The following is an 11,922-nucleotide window of genomic DNA, read 5'->3' on the forward strand; positions in this document are numbered from 1 at the left end:
ACGTGACATTATAAACTTACTGCATGTTTATGCCTTTGTCTCCATTACTCTTAAACAGCCCTTTTGAACTTGCTTCCAACCACCACCGCTGGCAACGCATTCCAGGCACCCATTTCTTTGGGTAAAAAGAGACGGCGTCACGCATCCCCTTTGAACGTTCCTATCTCATCGTAAACGCATATGCTCCAGTCTACTCTGTAACAGACTCCAACTATCTCACATATCATAAATTTATAAGCTTCAATAATGCCTCCCCTCGACCTCCAATACTTCAGTGAAAACAATCCAAATGTGTCCAACCTCTCTTTACAGCTAATCCGGGCAACAGCCTTTCAATCTCTTATGCACTAAAGCCCTTCATATTATTCCTGAAATGGGACTTCCAAAAACGCTCACAATCCTCCAAATCTGGCCTACCTAAAGATGTATGTAAATGCAACATAACTTCCAACTGTTATATCTAATAACACAATTTGTGTGATTCATGGTCCGCTTTCTTAACCACTCAATCTGATGCTTAATATTTTTATTAAGTAATACGGGAAAGAAAAGGTAAAAACGATAATGCGTTAATTGTCGGTGCAAAACATTTGATTTCAATTGAAATTCAAAAACGAAATTTTAAGGACATAAGGACTGAAGTGGTATGAAACAACTCATCATGTTCCCTTCTATGGACATACATTGCGATCAGGACTGTTCTGCTGCGTTACTGCCATATTACATCCCGACCCACATGATCATCTTCATGTTTACCGATTCCACTTTCACCATCAATACTGCATAGCAATTGAATTTTCACAGTGCTCAAGGGTAGGGAATTCCAAAAATTAGGCAGTCATGGCTCTAAGTAACCTGCACATATTCTGAAACTACATCCGCTTGTCTTTGACCTCACCTCTCCTCTAAGGAGGAGCATCCGCTGTGCATCTAATTTGTCAGATCTGTGTTTCAATGAGATTTCCTTCCTTTCGTATCACATTTACACAATAAGCACAATTTATGCACATGCTGCAAACTTGCTGAACTGCAATTAACTTATTTCTGGAGTGAGGGAACAAAACAAAACAAAAAAAAAATGCACAAGACCTACTTGAGGTACTGTCACTAAGGTAACCGACGTCAGCGATTAGATTTGTCCTCGAACTAGACGATAACATGCGAGTGTCACAGTTTTAAAGAACACGCACACCATCAAATCGCTGTTATATTAGGTAAAACACTGCTGCCATGGAGAGATTCTACTGTGTTCCTCTGGGGAAGGGCTTGCAGGGCACAATATCGCGTCTAGGTTCTAATATTGTAAATACTATATTTATTAAACATCACATAAATAGCTAAATCAATTGACTCAACCAAAGTCTAACTGGCCAAATTCTCTTTGGTGTGGCGGAGGCTGAGACGAGTCTTCGCATAAATTTATAAGATTATGAGGGGCATTGATGGGATTAAAAAGTCAACATACTTTTCTTAGGGTCTAAATGTCAAATACTCGAGAGCATGCATTAAAGGCGAAAAGGAGATTGGCGGAGCAACTTTAACAGAATCGGGCTGCAAAGCGTCGTTGATAACAGGCTTTGGGAAATACACACCAAAATGCGAACAATAGAAGGATTAGGAACACGTTCAGACCGAAGATAATGAATTTAACTATGCATTGCGCAGACTTTGTGGGTGAAGGTCGTACTTCTATTTTGTATTCTGTGTTAATAAGGCGTTTCGATCGAGGTATATTACCTGTTACATGTATTTCAACTGGCTTGCTGTGTGCAGATTGGACTTTCCTTCCGGCGATGGTTTTCGAGTCCCGACATGTGTACGATCCTTTGTCCGCATCAGAAATGCGCTCAAGGCGTAGTCTGGCCCAGCGTTCTCCTTCATCCGTCGGAGACAGTTCCTCTCTGTTCCTGTAGAACGTGAAAGGACTGCCGCTGTAGGGACCGAGGCTGTTACAAGTTAGCACGACGGACTCTCCCTTAATGTAAACGCCCACGTGTTGATCCAGATCAATTCGTGGAATCAATGAAGAATCTGCAAAAAGATACTTTGACTTAAGTACATTTGACAAACACTCATACTTTCTTTGCTGCTATACAAAATTTTCGAAAGTCAAATGTAGGGACACAGTACACCATTAGTGGCAGGATACCACACTAATAATCTACAGAGGATTCTATGAATGGAAGTCGAAAGCTGCCTGAAAATGCTCACAAAATTAGATTAAGCGCTAAAGGAGGCGTACGGGAAGCTTTCCTTCACTGGGCGAGGAAATCAATATAAAAGTACGTAAAAATATGTCGTAGGTGCTTTGAAATTTGAATAGGCTACGCGTGAAGCAAGTTTTGCAATTAGAATTGCGCCAATACAGAAAGAACGTAAAGGTTTGTTGGCCAGAAAGAACAAATCAGTGGTTTCCAGTGAATCAAGAACATTGGAGGTAGAGGAGCCAATTGTCTTTGTTCTTGCCATGAAATCGAAGGAATGACGGCTTCCATTTTGTGAAGCTGCTCTGTGTTTTCCATTTTGTTAAGTGGTGTTTCCCGGGTGAATCAGTATTTTAACGTAGACACAATGATATTCCAGGTAACCTTAGAAGTTATTTCTCAGGTATTCTTTCATATGATAGACCTTGCGGGTTGTGAGTGGTGGGGTCAGTGTCTGCCCTGAGCTACTCGACCTAGTTACTGACTTCATAAATGCCTTAAATTACCAGTTGTCGCTGCGGAAGGGGGCAGAAAGATGACACTGGTTATTCAGATTACTTCACGACCAGGAGACTGAATTGCATCATTTTAACTGATGAGAAGTGTTTAAAGGTAATGGGTGTCAAAGTCAAAGCAGCGACAACTCTCCTGAGAAGAACAATCGTAGATCGCTAAAGTAAATAACCCAAATTCGGACACATGGATTTTGATCGGGAACACCTGGCATGCGTAGACTCCTTTATCGGGTGCTACGTTTTCTTTTGCTTGATTGTTCATACAGTGTCAGAGAAACTTAGTAGGTGTGCATACTGGTAATCGGTTGTGTAAATTCACGAGATTTTTAGCTGCGACAATAAAGGCACTTGGTTTCTAAGTACAAATCCTCTCTGTGCCCAATTGATCATTACTATTGGGGGGTAGTCCTTGTAACACGCTTCGAAGAGTGTTCCAAAATAAATTACAACTATGCATTACAAGGTAAAAGCTATTTGGAAATGTCTAGAAAACTATGTATTGTTTCTGAAAAGTCAGTGTTGTTAGCATTTCATAAAATTAGGGGAGTTATAGATGGCGTATATAGCCAGATTCTGTTTGTCGAGGTGGAAATGTCAGGCAGCAGAGGACATGCATTCAAGGTGAGGGGAGTAAAGTTCAGTGGAATTGTGTGGGGAATGCTTTCCACAGATGGAATTCTGGATTGCTAGAACGGGCTGCTGGAGGATGCTCGGGGATAGTGGAGGTATAAGCTACGATATCAATTTTTCAGAGACAGTTGCATGGACGCATAATACGCAGCGAATGGAAGGGCAGAGATGCAGTGTACACAGAAAGATGTCAATCCCATAATATGCAGCGTTGTCATAGATCTGCCCGGTCGAAGGGCCACTTCCTGTGATGTTTTGTTTCTTCATTCTATGTTCTCCTTTAATATATTAATACAAAATGTATTGATGGTGAAGTCAGGCAAGCTTTAAAAAAATCTGTGACTACGGTTAAAGCTGAAATGCTATATTCGCAGAAATGGTAAAACTGAAATTGAAAGAGAAATCAGAGATAGAATTTGATAGCCTTTGGAACTGATGACAATTAGGAGGATTAAAATGAGATTGAGAAGTTATATTGTAAAAACGGACGTGTGCTTGGTAGACTGAAGTGCCCGGTTCCCCTGTCTCTCGCTTACACTATAGCAGAGCAAGAGCAGTCATTAGAATAGGTGCAGAAATCGAACATGTTTAAAGAAAATGCGAGCAACTAGATGTAAACTGAGGGATGGGAGCGAAAGATGTAATTAATGGAGATAGAGGATATTGATGAGATAAAGGGTTCGTTATTTTCTATCGAAGAGCGCTGTGATGCTATCGTTTTCTGAAATAAGCACTTGTGAAAAGTGAAACACAGCCAAGCTAACATAAATATATATTTTAATGCTGGAACATCGCTTGGTCCGAATGATATGGCATCCGAGCTATCAGAGCCAAACTTTCATTTAAACCAGCTCTCTTTTATCCGTAGTCATGGAATTAGTCAGCTCGCAACTTGCTTTTCGGCCTAACTCGTCCGCGTCTACAGTGTTGCCCAACTAATGGAGTGCGACTTTCCCACACTTGCGAATCATCCTTCGAAATATACCCGATCAACGTTTTTATCCAAGTGCCGTTTCAACGCCGTTATTTTACCTCCCTCGACCACTTACCTGGCACTTCATTTCATATAGATACCACACTTTTCGAAAAGAAAGCCCCTCACGTTTCTAGTACATATTTTCCCTTGCATTTTAAACCTATGCCTCCTGGTACTTGATTCCCTAGCTTAGTCGGGGGGAGACAAAGTGTACTTACTCGGTCTATAATTCTCACAATTTAAGGTTGCCTCTTTGCCGCTTTCCACTCTTCCTCTTCTTTCCTCTCTTTCCCATTCTCCTCTTCCAATCATGATTTTCCATGGCTACCTCTCTACTCACCTTTCCCTCTCACACTGCTCTGCATCACTCCTCTGTCCCATTCTCTCTTGTTCCCATACCTCTGCTCTCCCGACTTCTCTCCCGCTGTCCCCAGGCTCACCCTTTTCCCAAGTTCTCCAAATTTCCCCTCCACCGTCCCTAACCTCCCATTGCCCCCTTTATCCCTCTATTCTTCTCACCCTCTACTAGTCCCATTTTTCTGCTGTCTCACACTTCTTTTTCCTTACAACACGCCAACAACCGTTCTGCATTTCTATTCTTCCCCACACCAACCAACTCTACTACCCTACATTTGGAGGACGGAGAACACAACTACTTTTCCCTAATAACAGCCCTCAGAAAAATCACGAATACCCTCTAATATCTAATACCCTAATACCACCTACTATCTCAAATGTCTCCTCACTTCCACTCTTCTCCTATTTCGTCCTCTCTCTCCTATCACGTCAGCTACAAAAAAACTTAGTCCCTTCCGATTTGAATATGACTCCCAACACCTTAAACATATCCCATCATGTTCAGACTCCTAACTGTGTTCTGAAAGACTTGTTTCTTCTCCTGTTTATTTTAGGCATGCATTTACTGTTATCACTTTTATTTCAATAATTGCAACCGTTCTGGTTACCATCGGAGAGGAAGCTTGTGACTTAGCTTGAAAAACGTCAATGCGGGTTCGCAGGCAAATGTGGACTTGGCTTCACACAGTTAGGGCGGTTTGAATAGACTGGGACGGTTTCCCCTGGAAGAAAGTAACCTGCGAATGATTTTGTATATTTCTTTCTTTTTAATTGTGAAGGAAGTGGTGCGTGGTCACGTTTTCTCAGTGGAAGGCGAGTCTCCAACTAAATGTCGCAGGAGTTAAAGTTAAAGCGGGTTTTGAAAGGCAAGATCTTCACACAGCAAGTACCGGATATATTTAACAGCCTGTCGGAAGAAGTGATGGAAGGGTATACTTGCACTGTGTAGGAGATATTTGAGCACGTACATGGTTTAGGAATGGTTTAGTTTCGGTTGGGGCCAAAAGCGAGGAAATATTACTACGTCAGTAACGAACTGTGGTGGGCATGGACGAATTGTGCTGAAAGGTCTGCATCCCTACTGTATAAAAGTTCTTTAGACTCTGTACATTTTGTTCCGTCACGGCAAAAAAAAAATGTATGTTTCAAAACCAAAGACACATCCTGCAGTCCGTCGCAAATTCCGAACTGCATTGCCTGTTTTATCGTCACTGCAGTGGTGATGACAACAACCAAGTGTATATGCACCAAATAAGATGCAATTATGTTACATTATCAATCAGTATGTTACATTAAAACTATGTATCAATGGTGTAAGGTAAAAAGTGAACACTAACCTTGGGAAATGCTGCATTTGATCCCATAAACTACCAAAAGAGGAGAATAGATATTATAATACAATGGCTACAAAGAGTAAATATTCATTTTGAATAACCGGTGCTGCCGAAGTGGCGATGATATGGTCATGTTATCTTTTGTGGTAAACCTTAACTGAAACGTCTCGTCATTCCAGTCTGAACGCACAACGGAACTGTACAGTATCACATAGGTACTTCAATCGCACTGCTGTGCCGGTCTATTTCATTAATGCAATCGCTGTTCTCCGTACGTTGGACATTTACCCCACTTCTCTGCTTAATAACGTGTTATTTAAAAATCTCCTAATCATCCCAAAACTCTTCCATGGCCAGACATTATTGCTCGAAAGCCCACTATGTATCATGGAAGGCTTTCTTTATTACTAACTATATCTTTATAGGTTCATTAAGGTTGACAGATGCAGGGGTGGGAGTGTAGAGAGGGTATGCTTCCATCACCTATTAAATGCATTGAATGGTGTGCGTCTCAAATAGCCTTTGACAAATTAGTCAAGCTCCTAGCTTTCATGTGAGGCTTGGCTACTAAGCCCGGTGAAACCATGTCAATTGACAGGAGAAATGGCAAAGGCGTGTTACTGGCCCCTCATAACTAATCGCTTCGGGCAGATGGAACTGGTCAGCCGTAGTTGACAGCTCATTGAGAAGAACTCTTCCGGTAAGAATGCTGCCCATCACCATTCTACGGGGTCAACCAATGGTGTTACCGTCCTTTTAAAAATATTTTTACGATTGCAAGGCCTTGCTGGATATTAAGAATTTGAAGTGTTGCAAGTTTACCACGTCAACGAGTTGCTCGTTGGCGGAGAAAGTGAAAGCACTAGACTTAGTGCAGATGAGGCTGCTGCCTACATCAAAGAAGCGTTGGAGGAGACGGTGGACCAAAGTGGTGTGCAGTCTAACAGCGACTGATCATGCAAGTCCAATTCAACGATCTATTGGCAAACGTCAAGGGCGGACGGCGGAGCAGCTGCGTGCGAGCATTCATGGCAAGGACGAGGCCTCAACCCGCCATGTCGCCTGCTTACTGCCGCCCAGGAGAGAGGCGTCGGAATCGTTGCGCTCCACTGGAGACAGAGCGGCGCGGAGTCCAAAATGGGGTCGATGCTGTCCCCACCCCACCTCAGTGTTCGCTCTGCAGAAGACAGGCTCTAATGTGGTCGTCTGTAGATTTATGCAAAATTCATCGACTCACAGTCTTGAGTAAATACATATTTTTGTGACTGTATTTTGCTGATATCTTATATATGTTCCCAAGATGTGTTGGAGCTTTTAAAAAGCATTAAGTTAGACAAGTCACCGGGACTTAAACCCAGGCTACTGTGGGACACGAGGGGGAAAATTGCTGTACTTCTGGCGATGACCTTTCGATCATGAATAGTAACAGGAGAAGTACCGGAGGACTGGAGGATTGCAAATGTTGTTCACTTGCTCAAGAAAAGAAGTAGAAATAACCCAGGAAATTATAGACCAGTGAGTCTTATTTCAGTGGTGTGCAAGTTGTTAAAGATGCTGAGAGGCAGGATTCGAGGACTTAGAGAGACTTCATCTCATTAGGGATAGCCAGCATGGCTTTGTCAAGGGCAGATCATGTCTTACGAGCCTGATTGTATTCTTTGAGAATGTAACAAAACACATTGATGAAGGTAGAACAGAGGATGTACTCTATATAGGTTTCATTAAGGCATTTGATAAGGTTCTCCATGCAAGACCCATTCAGAAAGTAAGGAGGTATGGGATCGAAGTAGACTTTGCCTTCTGAATCCAGTGTTGGCTTGCCCAGAGAAGGAAAAGGGTAATTGCTGATGGTTCTTATTCTACATAGAAGTTGATGACCAGTTGTGTTCCGCAAGTGTGTGTTCTGGGATCCCTCCTCTTTGTGATTTTTTTCAATGACCTGGATGAAGAAGGGTGGGTTAGTACGTTTGTTAGTGACACAAAGGTTAGGGTGTTGTCGATACTCTGCAGGGTTGTCAGAGATTACAGCGGGACATCGATAGGTTGCAGTACTGGACTGCGAAGTGCTAGACGGAGTTTAGCCCAGATAAGTGTGAAGTTGTTCATTTTGGCTGGTCAAATTTGAAGACAGAATGTAATATTAATGGTAAAACTCCTGGCAGTGCGGAGAATTAGAGATCTTGGGTTCCGTGTCCATGAGAGACACAAAACTGTTGCGCAGGTTGACAATGTTGTTAAGAAGGTGTACGGTGTGTTGGTATTCATCAACGGTGGGATTGAGTTCAAGGGTGGTAAGGTGATGTAACAGCGATATAAGAACTTTTAGTGCTGTGTTCAGTACTGGGCACCTCATTACAGAAAGCATGTGGATACTATAGAAAGAGTGCAAAGGAGATTTACATCGATGTTGCCTGAATTGGAGAGCGCACCTTATAAGAATAGGTTGAGTGAACTTGGCCTTTTCTCATTGGAGCGATGGGTCCTGATCACGGTGTATCGGATCCGTGAAGTCCGCATTCCAGTTCACGGTCCGGTCCGTGGATTCAGGACTCTGGGTCTTCCAGCTGTCCCTTGCTTTGATTGAGTTAATCATAGGCAGCTGATTCCCATCTTGGAGCTTGGAATATAAGTAGCCTTGGGATTGAGTGTGGGCTGCAGGTTTGTCTTGTCTGTCCCCCTTAGAACAATCTGTTGATGGGAGGCTAGTGTAAATATTTGTGATCTCTAGGCCTGGTTGGAGGACCACCGCTTCATGAAGCCTTGTTGCCACTCGTTGGAGTAGTCTTTGCGGTATGGATTCGGCTGTTTCCCGGGCCATCTGAGTGTCTGCCAGCTACTCTGAGCTAGCCAGGGATCCGGCTGTTTCCGCAGCCAGCTGAGGTTGCTGGCCGAACTGAGATTCGGAGCTACCCCAGAGCAGAAATGGAACTGTCTGTCGTTCGTTGGTGTTGTCTCTTCTTGTCCTTGCCTCCGTGGGGTAAGCCAGGCCGTTTTGCCGTTGCCCGGCGGGGGGATCTGTCTTGTCTTGTCCTCATTTCCATGGGGTAAGTCAGGCCGTTCTGCCGTTGCCCTGCGGGGGGTCTTGTCTTACTTTGACCTCGCCTCCGTGGGATAAGTCAGGCTGTTCTGCCGTTTCTCTGTGGGGGGGGGGGGTGTCTTGTCTTGTCTTGTCCTCGCCTCTGTGAGGTACGTCACCGCGTTTTGCCGTTGCCCGACGGATGGTCCTGTCCCACCTTGGTGTGGAGAAGTTGGGTCCCGGCTTGTCTGAGTATAAGTCCCGGCTCTATGTCTACGTACTGTCCTGTCTCATGTTGGTGTCATGTTAACGATGAGTCCCGGCTTTTCGAAGTACAAGTCCCGGCTCTATGTTGATGTTCAGAAACCAGTCTGTCTCTCAGCTCCAGCCTTCGAGTTATCAGCCTCCGCATTACAAAACGAAGATCCCGCAGTCAAGTTCCAAGAACCCAAGCCTCGAGGAACCCTAATGCGAGCTCCAAGAACCCAAGCCTCGAGGATCCCAAGCCAAGCTCCAAGAACACAAGCCTGAAGTCCCCAGCCTGCAGCCAAGCTCAAGACCCAAGACCCCAGCCTCAAGCCTCAAGAACAAAGGCCCCAGCCTGTCTCCAAGCTCAGGCCTCTAAACCCCAGCCACGTCCTGTCCTGAAGCCATGTCATGTCCTTGCCCGGTTCTGCGGTCCGAGCCTGAGGCAAGACCCAGATTCTGGGTCCTTGTCCACTTTCGGGCTCGGGGTCGAAGCCTTGTAGTCCATGGTTTCTAGTCCTGTAATGTGCTATAGATTTTTATGTTCTGTGTTCCATGTTCTGATCGTATATGTGGTATATGTGCGTTGCGCAGCGTATGACTTGTTGGTGCTATGTTTTGCACCTTGGCCCCTGAGTTATGCTGTTTCATTTGGCCGTAGTCATGATCTCTCAACACAAAATCTGCGCCGGGTTTCACCGATGTAGAGGAGGTCGCACCGGGAGCACCGGATGCAATAGATGACCCCAACAGACTCACACTCCCTTCCTCTATCCCTATTTCACTCTTCCCCCTCCTCCAGCTGCCTATACCCTCCCTCATGGTTCCGCCTCCTTCTACTACCCATTGTGTTTTCCTCTATTCCCTCTTCTCCTTTCCTGCCTATCACCTCCCTGCCTCCCCTCCCCCACCCCTTTATCTTTACCCTTACTGGTTTTTCACCTGGAACCTACCAGCCTTCTCCTTCCCACCCACTCCCCACCTTCTCTATAGGGCCTCTGCCCAATCCCTCTACAGTCCTGAAGAAAGGTTCCGGCCCGAAACGTGGACTGATCATTTCCACGGATTCTGCCCGACCTGCTGAGGTCCTCCAGCATGTTGTGAGTGTTGTCATGATTTCTCAAGTGTGGCAATTAAATAGGAATTAAACTTGAATTTCACCTTGAACCTTCTCTGCCTTGCGGCTATACCCACTCATGGGGAACACTTCGGATGTAAACCCCGAGCGAGATATTTGGAGCCAATGCACTCCTACACTGACTTGCCACTTCTGCAATGCCGCAGCTGGTCCCAAATTGTCTCTGCCGTTCCTTTGGATTCATCCGCTGCGTGGAGCAGGGGAGCCTGCTGCATGGGGAACAACTTGTTCTCAATCTCGCACTGCCCTGGCTTGACAAACCGCTTCCGTATAACAGCTTGGACGCAACTTCCATGGTCGGCCCCGTGGAAAGTCCCAACATTCCCGATAATCCAGAAGGTGGAAATTCGAATCATCGTGTGCCTGCTGGATCTCAGAGAAACTTACTTCACTTCTCACCTCTTCTTTCACAGATGCTTATTCAGACCCAACCTGGTCTTCCATGACACCCCTAATCCTTAGGGTAATTTAAAGAACTATCAACTATCATATTACAACTATCATCAAATCCCTGGGACAAAACCAGACGATTGGGTGAAGGGCAAAACTCCGCACAAACAAAACTCAAAACTAAACGCAAAAGGGAAACTGAACAAAAAACATCCTCTGGAGAATGTCCAGAGAGACAGTTTTTTGTCTCTCATGGACACAGAAGTCGGGAAGGCAGCATCTATGGAGAGGTATAGTCGAGGATTCGGCTCAGAGTACTGAGAAAGAGGTAAACAAGTTAGTCCAAATGACGAACAATATAAGGAGAGCTCACTTTGTCCTTACCCCACTTCAGCTGATCTGCCTCTACTTCAACGTTGCATTTGTTTGTACGGCTCCACTGTTCTTGCCCTGTAACGACTGAAGCTAAGGGATGTCTGAACGGGGCGACATGATGTTCCGGGTGGTGTATTCAGAAGCTTGTGTAATGCGTTCTGTGGCCTAGTTGGTACTGTTTGGCCTTGCATGTGTGTGGACTAGATTGTGGTGTATGGTCTGGGTAGTAGTAATTTGTCTTGATGACGGTGTGCAGTCAGGAGTTGGGGTTTCTTTGTGTGTAGTTTGCACTTGACGTAAACTTTCCACGCACTTCGCACTTTCTAGGTAAAAATAAACTGACTTCGACACCGCAAAACCTTTACGTTAACACCTTAAAATTATGCCCTCTTTTATTAGTCCCTTAACTCTGAGGGGGAAATATCTGGCTGCTCGCTCCATCGTTATGTTTATGGTTTTTGTTCAATGCACAGAGCGCCAGTGAGTGATCTTAGTCTCCTACCATTTAGAACACTTCTTCCACTTGGAGGTACGAACCCAGCCCCCAGTGCCCCACCCCGTCATCGAATATCCCATATATATTAAAATATTTCATTACTTACTGAGGAGAAGTACGGCGAAAATGTCATCCATTTTAAAGCAGGGTCTGGCGCATGAAGAATGCCGAGTTGTTCAGTCAAGCGAATCTGACATACAAAATGAGAAAGGAGAAAGATCAGCAGACAAGGCGATCTCCGTGAG

The 11,922-nt window shown here is 44.6% G+C and overlaps 1 protein-coding gene across 1 annotated transcript in view; it reads right to left on the bottom strand.

Annotated features, from left to right (window-relative positions):
• Positions 1-10,772, bottom strand: part of LOC140189912 (Fc receptor-like protein 5) — a 54,419-nt gene extending 43,647 nt beyond the window's left edge. The window contains exons 1-2 of the mRNA XM_072246257.1: positions 10,544-10,772; positions 1,738-2,031 (exon numbers count right to left, since the gene is read on the bottom strand). Of these exons, the coding sequence (XP_072102358.1) occupies positions 1,738-2,031; positions 10,544-10,772 (523 nt within the window). The remainder of the gene's footprint in view (positions 1-1,737; positions 2,032-10,543) is intronic.
• Positions 10,773-11,922: the final 1,150 nt, after the last annotated feature.

The sequence above is a fragment of the Mobula birostris genome, chromosome 29, assembly GCF_030028105.1.
Source record: "Mobula birostris isolate sMobBir1 chromosome 29, sMobBir1.hap1, whole genome shotgun sequence".
NCBI lineage: Eukaryota > Metazoa > Chordata > Chondrichthyes > Myliobatiformes > Myliobatidae > Mobula > Mobula birostris.